The sequence below is a fragment of the Callorhinus ursinus genome, unplaced genomic scaffold, assembly GCF_003265705.2.
Source record: "Callorhinus ursinus isolate GAN/ISIS: 27379988/994484 unplaced genomic scaffold, GSC_fseal_2.0 scaffold58, whole genome shotgun sequence".
NCBI classification, from domain to species: Eukaryota; Metazoa; Chordata; class Mammalia; order Carnivora; family Otariidae; genus Callorhinus; species Callorhinus ursinus.
In genome coordinates, this window is record NW_027397120.1 from 6,972,237 (window position 1) to 6,997,124 (window position 24,888).

Consider the following 24,888-nt stretch of genomic DNA (forward strand, 5'->3'; position numbering starts at 1 on the left):
TAGAACACGTGCAAATTCATGATTTGACCAGAGCCAGTCTGGCCTTCTTTGTTCTTCGTAGATCATCACATGCATCACTGTGTTTTATAACTTAATTTTCATGCCCTCTCCTTGTCTGGGTCTTGAACTCATATAAGACGTTGATCCTATGTTACTTGCTTTTCTATGCCTTCTTTGAAAAAATCTTCTCATTTGTTTCTAACTGCAACAGCAATACATGTTCATTTGGAAAAGCCCAGTGAAGAGAAAAAAGAAACTCAAGTAATTCTAAAACTTTTCATGTAACCTTCCATTTTTCTATAAATATGTATATATATTTTTACAAAAGAGGATCATTCTATATGTGTATTTACCTTTCCTTTTTTTTTTTTAAAAAAAGAATTTATTTATTTATTAGAGAGAGAGTGAGAGCACAAGCTGGGGGGAGAGGTAAAGGGGGAGGGACAAGCAGACTCCCCACTGAGCAGGGAGACCTACTGGGGCCCAATCCCAAGACCTTGAGATCATGACCTGAGCCGAAGGCAGATGCTTAACCGACAGAGCCACCCAGGTGCCCGTTTACCTTTCTTTTTTATTTTCTTTTTTAATGAACAATATGATGTAAACATTTCTGTGTCATTCTATGGTTTTCATGACCGCATTGGGTTCAACTTTATGCTTCAATTTTTTTTCTCAAACAGTATAATGAGCATGTTTAGGGATAAATCTTCGTGCAAATATATGGGTCGCTTCTTGGGGTAAATCCTCAGAAGTAAAATTGGTGGATCATAAAATATGGATATTTTTGAGGCTTTTTGGGAGCCATTGCTACCAAATTACTCTTTGCTGCCAATAGTAATTTCTTAATTCTGGTCCTGATGCCAGTCCTGCAGCACCATTGAACAGTTTCTAAAGAGTTCCTGGCTGCCCAGTGGGCATATGTTGCCAAGAGCTGACCTTTGTAGATGAGACTTCCTCCCACAGCGTTGCTTTGTTCCTTACAGATGAACTGGTCTTTAGGGTTCCATGTCTCCCATGGCTTCTTGTTGAAATGTGTCTTTTAAAATTGATGGCAAATGCAATCTCCAATTTGAGATGATGGTTATTCAAGAAGGCCGTGCTGTGCTGTCTGTTGCTCGATTACTCAGCTTTCATTCTTATAGATTTCCCATGGAACAAATCTAGTTGATTTCTCCGCCAAGGCGGGGGAGCCTGTATGTAAGGGCCCCCTTACCTGAGACTAAGACCTTGTCTCTAGAGAGCAACTTTAGTGAGGGCTTTGCCCCGTGCAACTATTCCAACCACAGGGATTATTTTGCCTGGATAATGCCCTGGTCTCCAGGGATGGCCATGGCGATTTTCCTAGGAAGTGAATTGAGGTGTTCAACAGGGCAGTTTTTAAAGACTGTGGAGTGACTGTTATCTGTGGCCTTTTCAGATGCCAACAGCAATTGGCCAGAGTCGGGGATGCTGGCTAGAATGTCCCTGGGCTGTCCATGTGCAGGTCACAGATGTTCTGGCCAATGGGAAACAAGAGCTAATTTGCTCTCAGGGCCCTAATTGGCTGATGGGACAATCCCATGCCTACTATTTTGAGGCTGCATTTCTAGCCCCAGCTTGGCAGGCTTGCTTGAGACATCTGGCAACAATGATCAGAATGCCTTTTCTTCTCTTTCTTTCTTTTTTTTCAAGGAGGCTCACAATCAATTCATCTGTGGACTCACAAGGAAAGGCTCATTTAGTAGAGCCAACATGTTTCAAAGAAAAGTATATTTTCATTAACTAGCCTCAAAGCAGTAATTATATGTTCAGAGAACACAGTAAAAATTTATTTCTAAATATTTGGCAGTGAAAAGTTGAAGGCGGTGTGTGCGTATGTGTGTGTGAGCGTGTGTGTCCAACATGTTGCATGTGTTTTAAATAAATCAGCATCTTCCCCTCAAAAAGGAAGGAGGAAATGCAATTATAGACTTAATTTTTAGCAACAGGATGTGTTTCTAAATGCTGCTAATATATCAAAAGGAAGATGTATGAAGGTTTTAAAATTGTTATCAAAACAATTGTGAAACAAATGAGATCTCTTAAAAAAAATTTTTTTTTTTTTTTAAGGGATGGTGGTGTCTGAACAGTGAAAAGCAAATTTCAACCGAGGATCAAAAGCAACAGTGGTGTCTTTGCATGAGATGCCGCTGAACTCTGATGCTCCCCCCCCATCTGATTCACAGTTTATAATCACAGTTATCACAGAGCCATTAAAAGCCTATTAACTTGAATTCCCACAATTCCTTGAGGGCAAGGGCAAAGAAAGAGCAAAATAACTTTGAATGTAAATGTAACACAACGTTCGAAAGAGGAGAATCTCTTTTAATTATGCCAGTGAAGGAAGATGTCTTATGGATGCATCCACCCTAGCAGATGGCTGATGAAAGAATACACCACGAAGTCTTAGGACGCTCGGGATGTTATGAAAATGATTTCTCTGTGAAGAGACTGGGACAGCATCTGCCTGTTCCAGACCCCTCTCTGAGAGGAGGAAGAGTGGATGGCTTGTTAAAATGTGTTGACTGCTGGGTAGGCTGGCTGGACGAACACTGTGCAGGGGCCGATCGAATCAGCCTGAAAAGAATCTGCAGACTCGTTTTGCAGAAGCAAAAACCCAACAAATATTCAAGCCATTGTCATAGGAGAAATTTGATTTTGTCTTTTTCCGCCCTTCAGTGCCTTCGCTGACATTTCCCCTAACAATGTTATTATGCACTGTACAGTAAGACAGTGCCATCAGTAAGCTGTCTTGAGACCTCAGATAAAATGCAGAGTTCTTATCTCACCACAGAACAATTACAGATGTCCTACGGCAGCGAGCGGTGTGCATACCAATGATGGAGTCTGTCCCCAAATCTCTGGGGCCACCCCGGCGAGGTGCGTGCCGGCTCTACGGGGTCCACACTCGTGCACCCCTGGCAGGCTGGACTCAAACCTCACCTCGCCTTGTGAAGGAGTGCTGGAATCGCCGGAGGAGGGAAGGCGCTTTCTCTCTGGCTCTGACTCTGAAACAACCAATTCCAATCAATCCACCCTCACCTAGAATGAGTTTTTCCTGCATGAATTACCCACATTCACTGCCCAGCTTGATCTCGTTCCCGCAATGCATAAAGCAAATGGCTCAGTCCAGAGGGAGTGGGTTATTGACTAAGTGCTTAATTAGGCGCACAACCCTGATGTGGTCATTCTCCTACAGGCAGGACGACTGGACCGTGGCACGGCAGAACCATGAATCTGGTTTATTCTCATTTGCCTGAGCCACAGTTGAATCAATGGGGCAGCAATCTAAATTAAACATTAAGACAACCACACTGCAGTATGTTTATGTAACTGTGCAAAGAAACAGCATGTGTCTCAGGGTCCTCCGGGGGAAAACACTATTTACTTCCTTCCTTCCATATCAAGCGCACTGAAGGTTTGTATGGTACAGTCTAGAAAGGGTTTGGGCACCTGAGGGGAAAACCTTATAGTTAAATGTAAACTCTTTTAGCCTCCTGTTTGGCTTCTGAATCTTTCAAAGTCTAGCAGGGCAGTGGTCATTGTCCAAGGATTAGGCTGCAGCATTTACCTGCAGGTGCAAGATCAAATGTGCCCATGGGGCTTTCCAAATCCATGGCCCAGATGGGTCTTAGGCCCAGATGCCTCCTGATTCTCCATGGTGGCACTTACCAATTTTTATGTGCACTTGAATCACCTGAAATGTGCACCTGAAATCACAATTTCACAAATGTGAAATTGCACATTCTAGTTCAGTAGGTCTAGGCAGGGGCCTGAGAATCTGCATTTCTCATCAACTCCAACGTGATGCCTGGGGCTGCTGGTCTAAGGACCATACTTGGAACGGGGAGACCCCGATGGGCGGGTTCCTTACCTCACAGTCAACTCACACATCGGAGAGGAGGAGGAGAAAACGAGACAGCTGATGTTTTGGTGACAAGATAAATTGGAAGCCAGAGGCGAAGCAGAAGGATCCGAGGAACAAGCCAGTCCCCCCTCAGGTGAAGGGGTGTATCGACACGGGCTTCAGTCCCATGTCCTGTCTGGTTCCTCCATCAGGGGGTCATTTACTGAGCGAATGAACAGGTGCCACGTGTGCCGAAGGCGACACGGCAAGGCTTCATGCTATATAGATTTCCTGTTGGCCTTTGCAAGGCACCCCCTTTGGGCGGAAATGTCCCAGAATGTGGAGAAAGAGCAGGAGCAAGAAAGGACAAATTGGTGGTCATCCACACCATTAACTGAGTTGATGAACCTCGGGTCCCCATCAAGCTGGGGAAAGGAGGGCCTAAGGCCGGAACCTAGCCCAAGTCTATCTTTTATGACTTTTCTCTTCTTACTATCTTTGTAACAAGGCTCTTTTATTAGCTCGCAATTTCCTGCCAAGTTGATGAAATCTCCATTATGTTTTATAGTACAAAATAAGAGGATAAAGGAAATTTTAAAAGGCCCACAGATCTCTTCTTTGTTTGGGGACCCTGCCTCTGCTGCTTCCCCCGCCGGCTGGGGTAGAGACAAACTTTCCGTCGTGTTCCGAGACACGGCTCATTTTTTCTTCAGCTGAAAAATAGATATTTATTTTGCCATTTCACTCCACGATCCTGGAGGCTGGCATTTTCCATTTTAGTGCTCTCCGTTTTGAACCACACTTGTAATCACTGCTGTCTTTTATTCTGTGTTTTTGGAGGGCTCTCCCATTCGGACTGTGCGAGAACAAGAGCAGCGGTCTTTCCAGGGGGTGCAACCAAAGCACCGCGTCTTCACCGTCAACCTCTGCAAACACGTGCGCGCGCAAGTGGAAACAGGCATAAAATTCCCAACGAGTGGAGAAACGGGCACCGAACTCAGTGTTTCTGCTTGTCTTTTTCAGCATTTGGAGAAAGAATAAGCTCAACACATCTGCTGCATCTCGGGCGCGTCTTATTTCTAAGGTGCTTTTCTTTAAAAGAGCCAAAGGGCTCAAGAGGCTTTTTTGGTTGTTGCCGCCTGGTCCATGGGTCTCTGCCTCCTGCCGACATTGGCTGTCGGGTCAAGGTCATGGAGGGCAGGTGCTCATGGACTGCCTGGACGCCTGGACACCCCGAGTGGCCTGCCTGCTTCTCCTGCCTACAACCTCTGCTCCGACCGGCGCTGTCTCACGGGCATCGAGGCCACACTGGCTTCCCTGTGGTCTCTGGAGTGAGCCAGGCTGCGCCCACAGCCAGGGCGTCCAGCTGCCCCTCTTCCCTGGCCCGTGGCCCATGTTTACCCCTTCACGTCTTCCTCACCGCCCTGGTGGCCTTTCAGATTTGTTCAGGTCCCTCTGTCACACGGTCCCGGGGCAGTCCGTGCCTCTCTCGGTTATGACCAATTGTGTGGCAATGTCTCTGTCTAGAGGAGGGTCGGCTGCATGAGGACAGCGGCAGGATTTACTGTGTCCTTCACCGTCTCCAGCACAATCTGCCAGATGGGAGCCCTTCTCTGAGGGACCAACTCTCCAAATTATCCATTACCCAAAATCTTCTCTGGAAACCGTTTGAAAGGTTTATGGCAATTCACGTTTCAGCAAGCTTATCAAAAGTTCAGTCATTACAATGACAATGTCCCACGTAATTTGAATTTGGGGTATCAGGCCCGTTGGCAGAGACAAGGGTTTTTGTAAATGTTACAGTGAGTTCACGTCTGCCTTTCAATTCAATAAACTTCCCGGTTGGTTCAGTTATCCTTGTCTTTCAATGAGTCTTACTCGTCTGGATCCACTGAATTGTTTTCTTGAGCGGAAGGGAGAGATGCAGTTAATTTTCTAGATAGTTTGCAACATAGGGTGCAACAAAAAATGTGCTTCCATTACAGATGCAAGAGTGCTTTCCAGGATGTCATGCAAACGTGTTGTGTGTCCATTAACATTTCCATTAGTACCATACAAATCACGAATCATAATAAAAAAGTGCAGTCAAGTCACCTTGATTCGGTTGTTATTTGCAAAAAGGACCCAGATAGTATACCCTGTGGGGTGAAACAAAAATATGTTTTATAATTCAGATGTCTGAGAATTTGTCGGTGCTCAACATTTTGCACGCAGATGGAAGTGAAGTTGTCCAGGGTTTGTGGACATCAACATAAAGATGAAACATTCATTTGGCGGAATGACAACCGGAAGCTCACGTGTGTCCTCAGGTCTGAGCGTTTGTGGGGGCGTCATGGGTGGGCACCGACAGACACAGGTGTGAAAGCATGCCTGCAGGGTACCCACAATTCCACCACTTTCTCTCCCGCAAAAGATAGCATGTCATTAATTAAACAAGGACTGGCATACTACACGGGCTTGTGGGGCATGGAAGAGAGAGATACATCTACCTTTCACAAACTCCTTAACAGTTCAGATGTGCAAGATCTAAAAGTCAAAGTACACAACAACTGTTAAGTCAAAAAAAAAACAAAAAACAAAACATTGGGCAAACAATTTGCTATAAATGTAGATAGTTCACTGAAAATAGTTTTCGGTTAATCAATAATTTGTGGGTACTGATCCTTGGATGAATTGGCAAATTTGTGATTTCCTATTTATAAAGACTGATTTTGGTGATTGCCTTGGTGCGATTTGAAAACAAGACCGGCATATAGGGGATGTCCGGTAAATCTTTGTAGACAGTGATTAAACAGTGCCACATGCTCGGAATGCAGGGGCCCAGCACAGGCAGAGCACAGGTCAGGATGGAACGTGGACCTCCGCTGACCTCAGCCCCAGGGACCTGGGCACCCTGAGCGCTCCAGGATTTGTGTGCAAACTGGGGAGTGTCGCAAATAATAATACTAACACCGACAAGGAGGAGCCCTCCCCCAAGCCCTGACTGAGAAATCCTAGCCGAAGAAAAATGGAATTTTATTTTTCCTGGTGGGGCATTCTTTATTCAGTTTTGATTTCCTTGGACAAATTTGTTAGAATTTGAAGCAATCATTCAAAGGGGAAAAAAATGAAACACTCCTTAACCAGAGATCACAGTCCTTGTTTAACAGAGCGGATGACGAAGGCAGAGGAAATGCAAAATATATTTAAAAATGGGATTTCAGTTTTAAAAAATTTTCTGCTCCATTGGTGGAGACAAAGTGAATGCACGTGAGACACTGTGTTGGAAATGGTCCTGGTTCTAGGCTTTTAAACCCGAAGTCTTTGGCTTCCTCCGTCCTTCTCGCTTTCCCTTCAGTTTCGGGGTGTGGGAGGAGCACATTCTGCACTAGTGTCCCCCCTTTTCTGCTATCATGTGTGCAGTGCTGCCTGGCTTCGCTTCCGCTGCCTAGGGCCGTAGGCAGCCTGTGATGTCAATCGTTCGGCCTTGACCTCCAGAGGTCACCGGAGAGAGGGATTGTGGCCAAGAGGTAGGCATTTAGAAGGGCCTTGTTTTATGCAAATTAAAGAAAGGGAATTAAAGCAATCCTCCTCAAAGTCACTGTTCCCTACGTAATTCAGTGGAGTCAGGAAAGAGCAGCAGAGTGACCACATGCTGACATTGAACTTGGCCTCAGGTCATTTGGGGTCTAGTTCGGGCTCTGCCTCATATTAGCTGTGTGACTGCAGGGAGTCCCTCCACTTGTGTGAGACTCAGTCTCCTCTTCTGTAAGTGAAGGTCATTGCTAATGCCTGCGTGGGCCCCCGTCTGTGTCCCTGCAGGAACCAGATGGCCCACTCTGAGACAGAAGACAGTCCAGTGAAGGATCTCCTTCTAGGGCAGGGGTCAGGGGCTGACAAGCCCCGGTGAGAGCCAAAAGCCTTGCTCACCCCAAGGCCAAAGGGGTGGGGAGAGGTCGCTGTTGACTCTCCAAGAGTGGCAGCTATGGGAGAGGGGCTGCCAGACTGACCAGAGTGGGGGATGTAGATGGAACAACATAGCTCCTTCCAAAGTGTGGCCTGGAAAGAAGGGAGCCTGGGAGATCAATCCTTTGACCCAGTGCGGGCCTAGAGCCTGTGTGTACATATTTCCCCAACTCCATGTTCGGTGGTTAGCTTAAAAACCACAGTAGAAGTAGTTATACCGTGGAAATTGGCAAACACCCCTGCAAATCAGACTGTTCCTTAGAGAGCTGGTTGTTAACCATTTACCAGCACCTGTGCCTTGCTCTTCTGGCCCTTCCAGTTCCCACTGCTTCTTCCTATTGGGTGAATCCAACCCGAGCCAAAGGGTAGGGACCGGTGACGCAGTCTTTGTAGGCCAGTGACCAGGGCATAGAATGGGGTGGAGATGGGTAGAGAATGACTTGGCGTGTGGGAGGCATACAGAAGGAAAATAACCAGCACATCTCTTGGGGGTGTGGTGAAAGTCACATGCAACAATGAATAGTGAATAGGAAAATACTTAGTCAACACTGACGTGCTTTTCACATGTGTCCTTCCTTATTTTTGCAAAGTACTTTACAGTTTACAAAGTGCTTTTATGGGGTCTACTTCCTTTGTCACCGCAATGCTGAGAAGTAGCACATCGCCTCCTGCTTAACTTGCTAGAAGTCAGGGCGATTCAAATTACAGATAAGAGAGCATTTCACACCCATCAGGGTGTCAGAGGCTTTCGGGTGTCCTTGATGTTTGTTCTGTCTCTTTCAGGGTGATGGAACATCACCCGGAAGAAGACCCCACCAGGACAAAGCCTACTTTGCAACCTCTCTTAAATTGAGGTGTGACCACATGACCAAGGATGAAGAGTTCCACAGCAGCAGGTGGAAATCTTCCTTAGACAGAAGCAGCTGAGCCAGCAAGGAGAGTGTGCCATGAATCCAGGGGCCAGGACCGGTCCAGTCCCACCCTCTGGGATGTGCCCTTTCTCCACCCTGCTGCCTGGAGCACAGATGTCACCTCCGGGCCACAAGGAGGACAGCGAGCCGAGTGGTGAGAAGCAGAGGGAGCTGAGCTCATCTCCGGGATGGTCAGCTGGAAGCAGAAACCCAGGCAGCCTGCATTCTCCCCGCATGGCAGGCTGTCTGTCTGGAGCTGGTACAGCAGCTCCCTAGCACAGGATGATGCTGTGTCCTGTTCCTCCGTCTTTTTCTCCTCCACCCTTACTGCAGGACTCAGCCTCATGGCCGCGAGAGAACTCTGCCACCCCAGGCCTCAAATCCAGGAGCCCACCTCTCCGAGCCACCGGTGCTGGCCAGGGGAGAGGTCCCTTGTCACTGCCCCGGAAAGTCTTGTGCGAATGCCCAGTTCGGAGATTAGGGGATGAGACAGTTCTGGACAGATTTCTCCTGTAGATGTTTGTTCTTATTAATTCATGGGATAGCCAAGAGAATTGTCAAGATAGAACATTTAAAAAAGGAGAAAGAAAGCAAGAGAAGTAGAAATCACACCGCTGAGCAGATTTGGGTATCCGGGCTTGGAGAGAAAGGCCAGGTCTCAGGACCAGCCTGTGCACCCCGGGGAGGCCAGCTGGCCCTCGGGAAGGCTCGTGAGCTCTGGAGCCGTCCCCTGACCCAGCGCCAGCTCCATTGGCTGCCCGACCCTTGTTTTCTCATTTGTAAACGCCAAAGGTTGTCGGGGAGCAAAAATAAGATAAAAACATGTGAACGTATTCAGTTCAGCACAGCACCTGGCGTTTCGTGATTGCTCACAGTTGTGGTTTCCTTGGGGCCCCAGGGGCGTGCAGTAAGGTGAGCAAGCAGCGGTGCCCTCGGGACAGAGAGTCTGAGCTGGGACAGGGAGGGAACCCTGGGGCCTGGGTGTCACAATCCCACCGAGGAGGAGAAGGTCATCTCCTGCCTGGATTCAATTCACTTCTCTGAAAACTAAGAAGTTGGGACAGATGGTTACCATGGGAACATTCAACTCTAATGTCACCAGTTTGAGGATTTAGAGGGGACAAAAGTTCTCTGTTACCTCCAGGCTGTCTGGTTCCCACTTGTCTGGCCTGTTAAAGGGGTTCCTCAGCTGGGACCCGGTGACTCCCTGCCTTACACCTTAGGGAACAGCAGGTGCAAAGACCCTGCGCAGGAACCCTCAGAGGGCTTAGAAGACCCGCAGTCCTCCCCCATTGTGATGGGGGCTCAGATTCTATGGCAACGGTGGGTCCCCCTGGACCTCCCCTCCTGGTAGAGGCTTCAGGTCAGGAACAAGGAAGAGTGTCTTCCAGACGCACAGAGTTTCCAAGGCAGTGGGGAGTTAAGGGAGCCGACCTCAGCCACCTTCGGCTTCCTGCAGAAAATGGCCAAAGGGAGACGCTTCAACCCAGCTTCAGACAAGGATGGAAGCTGGGTGAGAAAGATGGTGGTTTCTCTCTCCTTTCTCGGGCCACGTGGGTGTGGTCAAGGTCACAGAAATGAGTCTAGATCCTGCTGCGGCTACTTCACGTGGCATCACTTTTGACGAATCACTTACCTAACCTCAGTTCCTTCACCTGCGAAATGGGACTCTCATAGCATCCTTGGGAGGATTAAATGAAACAACGCGTGTGTGTAAAACGCTCAGCACTCTTGTGAGTGTCCACAAGGGTGTCACTGCTGGGTGCTCTTTTTCTTTTTTTATAACATCTATCTTGCTGCATACTATGTGATCTACCGTATTATGTGTGCTCTTTCTTTCCCCTCCTAGAATATAAATTCCGTGGGGGCTGGGATCTTTGTCTTTTTATTTACTTATTGTATCAGAGCTGTAATACACGGAAAAATTATCACTTTTTTGTTTAAAAAGAAAAGGAAAAATAGGGGCGCCTGGGTGGCCCAGTCGTTAAGCATCTGCCTTCGGCTCAGGTCATGATCCCGGGGTCCTGGGATCGAGCCCCGCATCGGGCTCCCTGCTCGGCGGGAGGCCTGCTTCTCCCTCTCCCACTCCCCCTGCTTGTGTTCCCTCTCTCGCTGTCTCTCTCTCTGTCAAATAAATAAATAAAATCTTAAAAAAAAGAAAAAAGAAAAGAAAAAAAAGGAAAAATAGAAAACACCTTGAAGCATTTCAGTCTGAGGGCTTTAAAAAACTAACTTTATGGGGCGGCTGGGTGGCTCAGTCGGTTAAGTGTCCGACTCTTGGTTTCGGCTCAGGTCATGATCTCAGGGTGGTGAGATGGAGCCCGGAGTCAAGCTCTATGCTCAGTGCAGAGTCTGCTGGAGATTCTCTCCCTCTGCCCTTCCCTCTGCTTGTGAACCCTCTCTTTCTCTCTCAAAATAAATAAATAAAACCTTAAAAAAAAACAAACTAATTTCACCCACCTGGATGTGATCTTGGCTAAGCAACTTACGCCTAAATTACAGTTTCTTTGTTAAATGGGAGCATAGTGTAGCAAGGTTATAGGGCTATTGTGCAGATCAATGAGACCATTCACACAGAGTGCTTAGTATGATGCATGCAAACAGAGTGACCACTCAATACTTGTTAACTATTCTATATATTAATATTATACATATGCATCTACATTTTTTCCTTATATGCCCTGCGTCATTCCTCAAAGATTTACAGTAACGTGTGGAAAATATTCACAGTAAAGCAGAAAAGCATAAAAAAATAAAAATTCAGAATCAGTTTGAATATATTTAAGAATAAAAGGCTGAGACTGGGAAGATATGTAACATACACAGCCATATGGCTTACATGACTGCTATTTATATAATATCATCGGATTTGACTCTGAGATTCCTGGCAGCCAAAGCAAAATGGGAAACAGGATGAACTACATAACATGAGTCAGTCTTGAAGAGAAAAATACAAGTTTCTCAGACTAAGTAGATCACCTACAATATCAGCAATGACTGTGTCTGACCAGGTTTCATAAAAAGCTGACTATAGTGAACCAAATAAGTGTTTGTATTTCTCAAGTAACAATAAATCCAGAAGGAGGCAGTTCAGGGCTGAGACAGATGCTCTTGAAGGTCATCAGGTCCTTTTCAGTCCTCTGTTGTGTCATCTTGGTGACATGACAACTTGGTGATACCATCCTTGGTGACATGACAACCCCGGTGGGTAAATGAGGGGGAAGACAAAGGACAAAAAGACAGAAGGCACCTGTTGGCTGATTCTGTCCCTTTTCACGGGGGAAAACAAAGCTATCCCAGGACCCCCGCCCTGCAGACTTCTGCTTTCATCTCATTGGGTCACAGAGCCAATTTAACTGCCAGGGAGTTTGGGGAGGTTTTTTTTTTAAGCAGCCACATTGCTACCTCAAACAAAGTCAGGGTTCTGTTACACGGGGGAAAAGCAGGACATTTCCTCTCCTGTTGTGATCCCAGGACTGTGCCCGGGGCCCCAGCTCAGGTGGAGAGGCATTACTCCCCAAAGTCTGACTTGTGCGTTTGGGGTGGGTCCCTTCTGCGGCCGGCACCTCAGAGCATAAGAAGAATAGTGCTGATCATGAAGTTTCCCAAAGTAACTTGCAGGCCAGTTGGGAAAATTAAAGAAATCGTTGGCTTTGAGTCAGCAGCAGCCCACTGGGGAGGACAGTAATTGCCACATTAAAGGTGACAGCCATTTTGCAGTTGACCTTGCTGCTTGTAATCTGGCTGTTGCCGGGTAGGAAAGGCTTTTCCCATACACTTTCACCTTCCTGTTTAATATTGCAGTCATTGTGTGATTGAATGCAGCAAAAATTTCACTGCCAACTAGTTAAAGAGCTATATTTCATGGTTACAATATCCAACAGAAGGGTTTATTTCACAGCTATCATGTTATCACCATTAAATATATATTTTAAAAGAGTGAAATTAAAATACTAGAGACTTTATTTTTTTTCCTAGTGATTTAGTCCTTAGACTTCCAGCATACAAATGAACTCAAGTCAGTTGTCATTTAGCTGGCGAGAGGGATCATTCCTGATGCTAGAATGACTCCCACCCCTCCCTGATTTTCCGTAGCTGCCCAGACAGGAATGTTGACATAGCCAGAAGGGGAGGAAGGGAGCAAGGGAAGGTTATGGGTCTGGAGGCTCTTTGTATTTTTTATATTTACTTTGGAAAAAGAATTGTTTTAGAACATTACAAAATATAACCGAATGAGTTAGAAATATATAGGTTGGCTTGGGAAAATGTCTAGGGTAACTTGTTAAGTGGGAAAGCAAAGAGCAGAACAGTATGCATCCTATGGTTCAATTTTTGTGAGGCAATCGAAGCCCCCTCTGCAGGTTAGATGTTTGTGTACGTGAGCACTCAGCCATGAATATTGTCATCTGGGGCGACAAAAGGCGGGGGGATAAAGTAATCAAAAGTTACTCTTAAATAAATAGGCATACATGATGTTTAGAAACCACATGTGTAATATGACCCTATGTAGGCAAAATTATCTATCTATCTATCTATATATACACACACATCCATACATACACATACATGGGTGTACATGTCTACAGGGATGTATGAAAAAGAAGGTCACTAATGAGTCCAGGGGAATTTGACTTCCTTTTGCTTTTATGTTGGATTTTTTTTAAACCATGAGTATTATTACAACTGTAATCAGAAACAGATATTTTTGTTGTGGAAAAAGAGAGGATGTAAAGAATGCACTTAGTTAAAACATTTAAACAGTGGAACATGATTGTGAAAAGGAAGTCTTCCTTCTTCCTTGTTCCCTCCTCCTTCCCTCCTTCTTCAGGTCCCCTGGAGGGCCTGGGCGCTGGTTAGGATGCTGGTTGGGGCGCTGGCTGGGGTGCAGGCTCCTGGCTGGTTGGGTGCTGGTCTGGCGCTGGCTGGGGTGCTGGCTGGGTGCTGGCACGGTGCTGGCCGGGTGCTGGCAGGGCGCTGGCTGGGCACTGGCTGGGTGCTGGTTGGGACAATGGTTGAGGTGCTGGCTGGGTGCTGGTTGGGACAATGGTTGAGGTGCTGGCTGGGCACTGGCTGGGCACTGGCTGGGCGCTGGTTGGGACAATGGTTGAGATGCTGGCTGGGTGCTGGCTGGGTGCTGGCTGGGCGCTGGCCAGGTGCTGGTTGGGACAATGGTTGAGGTGCTGGCTGGGTGTTGGCCGGGTGCTGGCTGGGGCGCTGGTTGGGGTGCTGGTTGGGGCACTGGCTGGACGCTGGCTGGGACACTGGTTGGGGCGCTGGCTGGGGCCCTGGCTCCTGGCTGGCTGGGTGCTGGACGGGCACTGTTTGGGTGCTGGCTGGGAGCTGTTTGGGCGCTGGCTGGGGCGCTGGCTGGACGCTGGCGTGTGGCTGTTTCACTGCCCTGACCCCCATTCCTGCAGTCATTCATAAGTGTTTACTGGGAGCTTTTTCACTCGGATGTGTTCTGTAAATCAGGTATTGTTGTCTAGTGTGCGTGGGTTATTTACAGGAACGGTGTTGGCTTATAGATCTCATTCTGGTTTTCTTTTTGCCACTCAGCACTGTGTTTAAGAGATGGCTCAGTGGCTGTGTGTCACCTAGCCCATTGCTTCTCACTGCTGTGGAGGACACCCCACCAAGTGTACCGCGTGTAGGTTGTAACCTCCCTACCTTTTTACGCAAACAGTAACATACTGAACACACTCGGTGCAGGTGGTGGACAGAAGCCACCTGAGTACACAGTTACATGGCGACTTGAGAAGGAACGAGGGAGAAAAGCTGTGTTGGCCAAATTCCTTGTAATCCAGCAGAAAGGAAGGAGCAGGAGCCTGAGGTGTGGCAGTGGGTTTGGGGATCAGGGTAGGGGACAGCTGTGAGCAAAACCAGAATCTGCTAGCAGGTATAGAGCACTCTCTGGTGCAAGCATTTTCCCTTTTAATCACAGCTACCCTGTTATTATTATTCCCATTTTACAGATGAAGACACTGAGGCTTGTTAAATTTCAGTCTCTTGAATCAGGCTCACCTCCTAGGAGAGAAAGCTGGGATTGGACTCAGGACCTCTGAATCTATAGTCTGTGACCCAACCACCAAATTATGTTTCCTCCCCAATTGGAAGAACTCCGTGCTGTGACCCTAGGGATGCCTTGGCTGAAGGCAGCTACCTCCTCGAGGTCACCCCCTCTTCCTAGAACAACCCACACCCAGTGACTGATCCATGAGGGTGCACAAAGGCCCAGTCCCCTCGCCCTGGCTCAGGACGGTTCTGAGAGGCCATCCCATGCCCAGAGCTCTCTGTGGGGTGGGCGGAGGCCCTTCTTGGGACCTCCTCCCTCTGCCCAGAGTGTTTCCTTCCCCCGTGTTCATGGGGAGATACCAACAGCCTCCCCAAATCATCTTTATTATTATGCTTTGTATCTTATCCCCTATTTGTTCCTCATGGACTTTCCCCACCCCGCACCTTCTCAGTGGAGACTCAACTGTGTTTTAGCACCACCTCCCACCTGCAGGAGGCCGGTTGAACCCTCGGCCCCCACATGGGGAGCGCCCTGACCAGAAGGAAGGTCTCGCACACTTGAGTCTTCTCAGAGCACGACGGGCGCTCACAGGCCACACCCCCTCACCCGGGCTGAAGCATTTCAAGGCGGGGGCGCAGCGGGGGGCGCCACGGGGGTGGCCCCGTAACTGGCAACAGCTGACGGGGATGGCCTGGGGCCATTACAGTGGTTTTTTTGTCTTGGAAAGAATACTTGAAAATTATAAAAACTATGCCATCTCCATCGCACACCAGAAGCACCCAAATGGCATCTTAATCACATTACGGAGGGAGCCCCGATCCTTGGCTTTGAGATACAGTTGTGTCTGGTTTTAATCACGGCCTGTGCTGGTTTTCCAGTTCCCTCAGATTGGACTAACAGAAAAGACACCAGAATCCAGCACAAGTGCTATGTTAAAAGAGCCCCACCGCCCACATTTGTCTCGGCAAGTGGAGGGGAAGCTACCACCGATCTACAAAGTCCGGGAGAAGGTGAGTCTGGAGTGCTGGCCCGGGGCCCCCGTCCCTGGGGCTCTCCACAGGGGCAGCCCCACTGGCATTTCTGGCCAGCCCGTTCTTTGGAAGCAACTACTCTTTTGCCATCCCTGGCTCCCTAAATACGGGTAGCATCCCACCTCATATCCTGCTCACTGTGACACCCCAAATAATCTCTAGAAGGAACTGCCTCCTGGTCCAGACAATCAAGTTAGGCTCATCTGTGCACAAGGAACATCACCTTTGGTTACAGCTTTAACGTGCACATTCTGTCTCCCCTGCCAATTTGTGAGCAGCTTCAGGGGCGTGCCCTGGGCTGAAGGAGAAGCAGGTGCGGACCTCGCCCTTAGCTAACTCGGGCTGCTTGTTTGGGCCAGGGCTCTGGTCTGCCAGGATCCTTATTGGTCAGATGAAGAAGTTTGGTCTTGATGGCCTCAAAAGTCCTTACCAGCTTTCCATTCCATGAACCTATATGCTTTTCCTTCTTTGCCTCCAAAGAAGGTGTTTTGAAAGAGAATTCTTATGAATTTCTGCAAGGTCACCAGTCAGGTCGAGTTTTAAAGCCTTGAGTTGGTGTGCACACCCACGACCTGGCTGTCCTGGGCTCTTTGCTCCTTTCGGGGGTGGGGGGAGGGGGTGAGGTTTCATTCTTACTTAGAGGTCCCTTTGCCTCCTCTGTCTTCCGTCCATGCTACTGTTTGTCAGTTCTGAAAGCACGCTGGGGTCCTGAGGTGTGTCTTTTCATCTCCTCCCTCGGCCTTTTCCAGCAAGCTGTAAGTGACAACTTCCCCTTCTCTGTCCACGACAATCGGCACAGCTTTCAGAGCTCTGGATGCTACCTGGATTCTGTGAGTATTGCTCCCCAAATCACTGGTCAAACTGGGAGCACCCCTGGGAGGCACGGTGAAGGAAGAGGATTTTCCTCAAAATTGGAACCAGGTCAAAATTAATACCTCATAACAGGTTAAAAAAAATGCATGAACCTCTCAAAGTTCCATGCCACTTTCTGCACCAGAAGGCATAGTCCTTCTGCCTATGTTAGTGTGCACTTCCTATTTCTCAAAGTGCCTTCTCGTAAACAGTCTCAGTCATGAGCTTTCTTGTGAAGATCTATCATGGGAAGGAGGGGTTGCCTATGTGTCTCTGGTGGGCAGAACCACACCCCACAAGGAGAGGTAAGAGGGAGGGAAGCTTACATAATAGAAAGGACTTCCCAATCACTGGAGCTGGCCTTCCCCAGAGGGGGTGAGTCGCCCTCGGTGGAGTAAGTAGAGTCTGAGAGCACTTGTTAGTGGTGGTTAACACAGCACCATGCCCTGGAAATCTAGTGAGCTGCATACATAATTTTAAATTCTCTAGTAGCCACATGAAGTAAAAAGAGGTGAAAATTAATTTTAATAACATATTTTATTTAACTCAGTAACTCCCTAAATTATCGATTCAACATGTAATCAAAATAAACATTATTTATGAGATATTTTACATTCCCTAAACTAAGTCTTTAAAATCCAGATTGGCACCTCTCTATTTGGAAGACCCACATTTGGAGTGTACATGTGGCTGGGGGTTGTCAAACTGGACAGGGCAGGGTTAATATATCTGAGGTAGAGGGGTGGATCAGGTGATCTCTGAGAATCCTTACCGAATCTGAACATCCATGATGATGATGATGATGATGTTGATGTACATAACACCCACCATTTATGAAGCATTTGCCATATGCTAGCATCTCATACTATCTCGTTTAATCCTCAAGACAACACTGCTGGCTAATTACTCATCATCCCCTATTTAGAGATGGGGAACCTGATAACAGGGAAGCTAAACAACTTGCCCAAAGTTACTCTTTCCTCTAGGCTACCATATCTAAGCTAAATTGAAGTGATTTAACCTAAAAATTCTGGTTTGCCCCTTGGCAGAGTGTTGAATACAGATCCAGAATATCCACTCTGCCTGCCTTTCTAAATGGAATGCTTAAAATGGTTTTCTGAATTATCAAAGTAACATATGTCCTTTACAACTTTCAAACAGTACAGAATTAAATAAAATTAAAAAAAATTTTTTTCACTCTTACTTTTCCTCCTCACAATGCCACCTTGATGCCTCACAAATAATGGTTTGGTGGGTAAAATTGGAGAATTTTTGCAATTCACATGCAAACATATACATATAAGTGTGTGTCTTGTTAATGCGATAAACAGGATTGAACCACAAATAGTTTGCCAGAGCTATGTTAGTCTCATAGAAAACACTGGAAGCTTCCCAACTTTCTCTATGTTTGGGAATAGTTTAGATAAGGTGTGAACTTTCGGTTTAATGAGTTTAGGTTTAGATAGAATTTGCCCGTAAAATTATTTGGATTTAATAATTTTTTTTTAGAGAAAGTTTTTTTTTTGTTCTTTTTTTTTTTTACTGCTTTACCCTTTCAATTTCTCCATTGATTATTAATCTATTCAATTGATTTATTCTCATGTAGATTTTATTGATATGTGTTTACCTAAAATTTATCTATTTCTTCTCAAATTTATTGGTGTCACAACTCCTAAAATACTCTTATTTTGCTGTTCTTTTTAATCCTTTTTGGTTGCATGTTTAGTTCATATACTTGCAACTGTTTTTGTTAATGAACTTATTAAAACTATGAATATTCCTCAGATTATTGCTTTGGCTACATCCCAACAGTTTTTCTAACTAAAGTTTCATTGTTACTTGCTCTCAAATAGTCTATGATTTAATTTTTAATTCTAAAAATAATTTAGAAGAATGTTTTGAATTTTCTACATGGTCAGAATTTTTTGAGATCATCTTTTGTGGCTAATATCTAGTTCAATGGGTTATATTTTTATAGAATATGGATTTTGAATTATAAAGATTATCTTTTTTATCTTATACATGATTAATTTTAACCCGCATTTCATGGGTGTTTAAAAAGAACGTATATTCCCCATCTGTTGATTACAAAGTTCTTTATTTTAGTAAAGACTTAATCATGTTATTCAAATCCTTCATATCCTTTTCTTAGTTTTTGTCTTTATCTGTCAATTTTCCCTTCTAAGATTATTCTTGAATTTCTAAATTCTTTTTGCCTTATATAGTTTAGTGCCATATCTTTCTGCATAAAAATTCATGAGTATTTTATTTTCTTGGTGGCTTTTATTATTTATCAAAATGAAGTGTCTCTCTTTACATACCTTAGTGTTTTTAGCCATGAATTCTAGATTGCAATATTAGCTTCGCCGCTATTACTTTCTTTTTGATAACAGTCGTTACTTTTATTATGGTTTATTCCTTTGTCCTTATGCTTTTTAGTCATTTTGTGTTGGTTTTCTTTTTTTAAAAATCATAAATAAAATAGAGAATGGTTTAAAGAAAATCCAAGAGTCGTTGTTTCTTTGTATAAGAATTTCACCCATTCACATTGTTGTAATTTGTCTTTTGGGCTTTATTTCTGCTATCTCATTTTATGTTTCCTGTTTACCATGTTCGCATGTTGTTTCTTTCTTTTTTTTTCTCACTGACTTTGTTAGATTGAATTTATTTGCTCACTCTGACTTCTCTTGTCTAATAGTGGTTACCCTTTAGTATAAATGTTTAAGAAATACATTGACACTCTATTACTCTATTGATATAAAATTTAATATCTATAGTTTTCCCCCGAGAATAAGGCAGGCCCTTCAGCGTACTGACCTCCCTCACTTTCCTCTCTAGGGATTCTTGTGTTGGGGGCCAGGATGTGCTTTCCCAACTCAGGAAGGTGCCATTTTCATAGGATAATGTTAAGTAGCACCTCCTGGGGTTCAAAGCAGTCAAGTTGAAATCCTGGGATTTCAGTTCCAGATTTCTCTCTCTCCCCCCCCCCCCCTTCTCTCTCCCCCCTCCCTTCCTTTCTTCTGGTAGATTCTTATGTGAAGTTTCAATATATTTCATAGCATTATCAGTAAGTAATTAGACTTAATTACAAGCTTTACTTGTTCCTTTCCTTGTAGCTCTTTCCCTATTCATTTTGTCTCCTTTTATCTGTTTTTTATTTTTTTTCTGGAGTATCTGCAGGTACATTTTTAGAAAGGTGCTTGGGCAGCATCTTTCCTCCAGAGCCAGTCTCCCCCTTTCTCTCTGCCCTGGCACCAGGGGCCAATCTGTGGGGACTGCATTCCTCCTCAAGTCCTTGGACCTGGAGCCTTTGCACTGTCCCCATAGGGTTTCCCCAAAAATAGTCCCTTTACTAAACTCTCTTCAAATTACCCTCATTGGAATGTGCCACCTGCTGCCACTCTGAATGATACTGGTCCTTATGAAAAGACAAACTCACTTTGCGACAGACAGTCCCTAACTTGCGATTTTTTTCAACTTACCATGAGATTACGGTATGTTGCTCCATCGTGAGTTCGTGACGATCTGTAATGTAAAGTCTGTGGAATCTAATGTCTCTTTTCTCCTAGTCTTTTGTCTAAGCATAAATGTTGTCTTCTAATTATGATCAGAGCAAAAGCACAATTCTGAATACATAGTCGTTCTCAGGTTCATGTGTGAGGTTCCGAGTGTTAATAAGGAAGCCTGTGGGCAGTTCCCCAAAGGTGTTGCTTCCTTCACGGGAAAGAATCCAGCCTCTGTGGACTTCTTAGAGGGAGAACTGTCTATCCCATTGAATGCTGGGATGCAGCCAGCGGCGGATTCACTGAGATGCCACGTGGGTGCAGAGAAACTGCCCAGGGTGCCAGGGAGTCCAGGCCGGCTAATAGACTGTTTCCAGCTGGTCTCTCTGGTTCCGCCCTCTGTGTCTCTAGAAGACCAGCCCCATTGGTGTAAGTGGAAGACTGAAAGAATCCTAACAAAACACCACCAGCACACTTTGTTGATGTATAGCCTTTAGCAAGTCGGTAAAGGATACCTCTTGTAGTGGTTGCCATATTCTGCATTATGACATAGGTTGCCATGTAGCTGGTTTTACTAAAGACCTCAGAATTCTGTGACCTTGAATATTTTTCTCCTAATCTTCTTATAATTCTTCCCCAGGGCCTGGGACGTAGGAAGATCTCCCCAGAGAAAAGGCAACATGTTTCAAGAAATTTCAATCTCTGGGCGTGTGACTATGTTCCATCTTGTTTTGATGGCTTTTCAAATAACCAAATATCGTATGTCTATCAAGAAGTTGTGGTGGTCCCAGTTTTCAGACGCTTCCCAAGACATTATAATGAGATATGGAAATCTTTTAAATTTGTTCCTCAGAGAAGCTATACAGAGTTTTTGAAAAAGACTCCAAAAGTAAGGTTTGCTATTGACAAGAAGGTTGGTTCTTCACTGGAGCCCTAATCCATCCAGAAGGTTATTGAGTTTTGTAATATTAGTATTGCACTGAACATTCTAAAAGTATGTGTTTTCTGGTTCAGCCATACTAGTTGACATAGGATTTGTTTGAATTAGAGATTAGAGACTGTACATGCCTTAATGCTGAGGTGAAATAGTCTTGCTTTGTTAACACAGAGATTAAAGTCTTTATATTGAGAAACTAGAAAAGCTACACATTATGTTACCACTCCCCACTTTAAAATATTTCTGTTTTTTAATAAGGTTGAAAAACATTCAAGTCCTTATAAAATAAAGATCTGTGAAGATATACACACTTTAAATGAAAGTGCTTTAAACGAAAATGTATTTAAATGAACTTTAAAATTGCCACATTACCTTTGGGGGGAGTTTTAAAAATTATGTAATTGAGGGCGCCTGGGTGGCTCAGTCGGTTAAGCGACTGCCTTCGGCTCAGGTCATGATCCTGGGGTCCCGGGATCGAGTCCCGCATCGGGCTCCCTGCTCAGCGGGGAGTCTGCTTCTCCCTCTAACCCTCCCCCCTCTCATGTGCTCTCTCTCTCTCTCTCATTCTCACTCTCTCAAAATAAATAAATCTTAAAAAAAAATTATGTAATTGGTATAGGATTACATTTTCATTCTGAAAGTTCAAACAGTACAGAGGCAGCAGGAGTTCCCCTTGAGTTCATCACATCTCCAATCATTGTCCTGTCCCCAGAAGTAAGTTAACCATTTGTTTTTATTCTGTGCACTTATAACCATATACATATGTGTAACTCCATATAAATTTTGAACATGAACTGTTATACAGCACATGGCGCTCTATAACTTTCTTTTGATATCTAACGATATATCTTGGGAGTTCTTACTATGTCAGTATGAATAGACTGGTTTGCTTTCTAAACTGCTGCAATGTAGTCCCTAAAATGGATGCACCATGTTTTCGAAATTACCTTATTAATGAGCATTTGAATTGCTTCTACTTTTTTGCTGTCAGACCTGGTGCTCTATGAGCGCTTTGATCAACCTCTTTGGGTGATGTTTATATGCTCCTGTGGAGTAAAATCTGAAAAGTTACCCTGTTAGTGCCAGATTGGATGGTATTCACAGTTTAAGTTTTCATAAATACTCCCAAACTACCTTAGAGACTGGACTAATTAAACTCCTACCAATGGTATCTGTGCATTTCAGTTTCTCCCCCCTCAAATTATTTTTATTTATTTATTTATTTATGTATGTATGTATTTAGAGAGTGAGAGGGTGAGAGGGTGAGGAGGGGCAGAGGGAGAGAGAGAATCTTAAGCAGGCTCCATGCCCAGCACAGAGCCCAATGCAGGGCTTGATCTCATAGCCCTGAGATCAGAACCTGAGCTGAAATCAATAGTAGGATGTTTAACCGACTGAGCCACCCAGGTGCCCCTCAAATTATCTTCTACATATTTAAGGATATGTAAGGACAAAAATTTTACTTGTTTTCTTATTTTGCATTTCTCTGATTATTGTCAAAGTTGAATGTCTTTTCCCACTCAATGGTCCTTTGTACCCCACTCCTATAAACTGACCAGTGTCGCCAGTGCTCAATACCAACACTTTCTTGTTTGTATTTGGATGTTTTCCCTAAAGATGAATTTTAGAAAAAGCTTCAAGTACATCCACTGGTAATTTGATAGAAGTTTCCCCAAATTTAGAAAATAATTTATGGGAGAACTGATATTCTTATGCCACAGTGAATCTCACCATTTATTCAAATCTTGTTTTGTGTTCTTCAATAAAGTTTTATAGTTTTCTTCACATAGTTCTGACATGTTTCTTTTCTATATTTATTTCTGCATATTTTGAACTTCTGTGGCTATTTTGAATTCTTTTTTAAGTTACACTTTCAGGTTGATTTTGACTGATGTGTATAAAAGCTGTTGATTTCTGTACGTGAATCTAGTACTTGACACCTGTCTAAACTTGTAGTAGTAAATATTCCAAAAAAACAAAAATAAAGTTATAATAATTTTTCGGTGGATTTTTTTTGGATTTTCTACGCAGACGATTGTATCATTTGCAAAAATGATCACTTGTATCATTTTTCACATTTATACTGATGTGAAACCCTCATTTTATTGCATCAGGTACAATTTGAATATTGGCACAGATGGTACATATCCTTATTTCTGAACGTAACAGGGCTGCTTCTAATGCGTTTCTCTGAAGTCTGACTATTGCTGTAGGTTTTAGATAGGTAATCTTGATCCAGCTGATAATGATCTCTAATTCTTTGTTTCTTGGTTTTCTCTGCCTAAGTTATTTTGTGAAGTCCATGTAATGTACGTACATGGGAAAAAAAGAAAAGAAAATTAAAGAGTGAAAAATGGTTTCCCTGATATCCCTAACTCCAGTCCCCATTTTTTTCTCCCAGCACCAGCACTACTGACACTTTTTTACGGGCATCTTTTTCCAGGCAGTCTGTATAGATTCATTCTCTCTCTCTCTCTTTCTCATACATGCACGCACACGCGCGCGCACACACACACACACACACACACACACACACACCATTTAATAAACACCAGTGGTAGACACCATTCCACTGTTGTTTTTCTGCTACTCCACTACCAACTACCCTTACAAATGCATCTTTGAAGTTTCAAAGTCGTTCCTTATCAGTACTTATAAATCTTCTTTTTTGAAAACACGGTTGCCTGGTATTTCATCACATGGAGATGTGCCATGGTCCTGGAATCTTCTGATGGCCATTTATGCAGGTTTCTGTCTTTTCCTCCTATAAACATCTGTGAGCATTTCTATATGGTAAAACTCATAAAAATAAACTAGTTCAACCAAAGAATGTGGATTTTCAATTTTAGTTTATATTAAATTTTAAAAATTTTAAGATCAAATTTTCTGAAAGGGGCTGTCTCCAGCTTACAGCTTCGCCAACAAGATATGAGATCTGAGAGCTTCTATTTTCCCCACACTCGGGCATTAACAAATTCTTTTATGTTTACCAGTTTGTTAGCTAAAAAATGGTATCGTGTTTCAATTTATATCTCTTTCATTGTGTGTGTTGCTATTGAAAAGCCATTTGTGTTTCTCTTGCTGTGAACTATTTATCTGTATCCTTCACTAATTCTTCCATTGGTTCATTTGTCTTACTCTTCAATTATTTGCATGATTTCTTGATATATTAAGATATTAAGGCTTTTGTATCAAATGTTGGTTATTCCCTCTTTATGACCATATATATATATTTAATTAATAGACTTTATTTCTTAGAGCTGTTTTAGGTTTACAGGAAAACTGAATGGGTAGTACCCAGTTTCCATATACCCACTCTCCCCCACTCATCACCCCCCACGGTTTCCCCTATTGATAACATCTTACATAGGTGTGGTATATACCACATTTTTAGTTCTGTGTGTATTTTCATGTAGTAAAATGTATAACTCTCCTATTTAATGGCTTTTGGATTTCGTGCCTTGCTTAGGACCCCCTATGTTTGAGATTATGAAATAACTCTAAAATCTGTTGTAGTTATTATTGTTAATATATGGTGACATTATAGGTGATATTTTGGCACTTATTGAGATGATCATATAAATTTTCTGTATTAATCTGTGAAGGTAGTAAGGTATATTAATGGATTTTCTAATGTTCACCCATACTAACATTCTTAGGGACAAACTTTAGTTGGTTATGATATGATGTATTATTCTTATTATTCTTTTGATATTATTCTTTTGATGTATGATTCTCTTGATTTGATATGCAAATTTTTAAAGGATTTTAAAATCTATTTTTTTAAAAGATTCATTTATTTATTTTAGAGAGAGAGCACAGGGGGCAGGG

General features: G+C 44.1%; 1 protein-coding gene and 1 long non-coding RNA gene across 2 annotated transcripts; one reads left to right on the forward strand and one right to left on the reverse strand.

Annotated features, from left to right (window-relative positions):
• Positions 1-559: 559 nt before the first annotated feature.
• LOC141371155 (uncharacterized) lies at positions 560-9,964 on the reverse strand. The gene is made up of 3 exons (XR_012375881.1): positions 9,860-9,964; positions 2,962-3,026; positions 560-1,691 (listed from the first exon to the last, which is right to left on the reverse strand). It is a non-coding gene; the product is annotated as an uncharacterized lncRNA (long non-coding RNA).
• On the forward strand, positions 9,077-21,365 carry TEX36 (testis expressed 36). Its single transcript, XM_025880177.2, has 4 exons — positions 9,077-10,234; positions 15,613-15,744; positions 16,515-16,595; positions 20,761-21,365. The coding sequence occupies exons 1-4, from the start codon at positions 10,184-10,186 to the stop codon at positions 21,055-21,057; spliced, it is 561 nt and encodes a 186-aa protein (XP_025735962.1). The 5' UTR covers positions 9,077-10,183; the 3' UTR covers positions 21,058-21,365.
• The last annotated feature ends 3,523 nt before the right edge of the window (positions 21,366-24,888 follow it).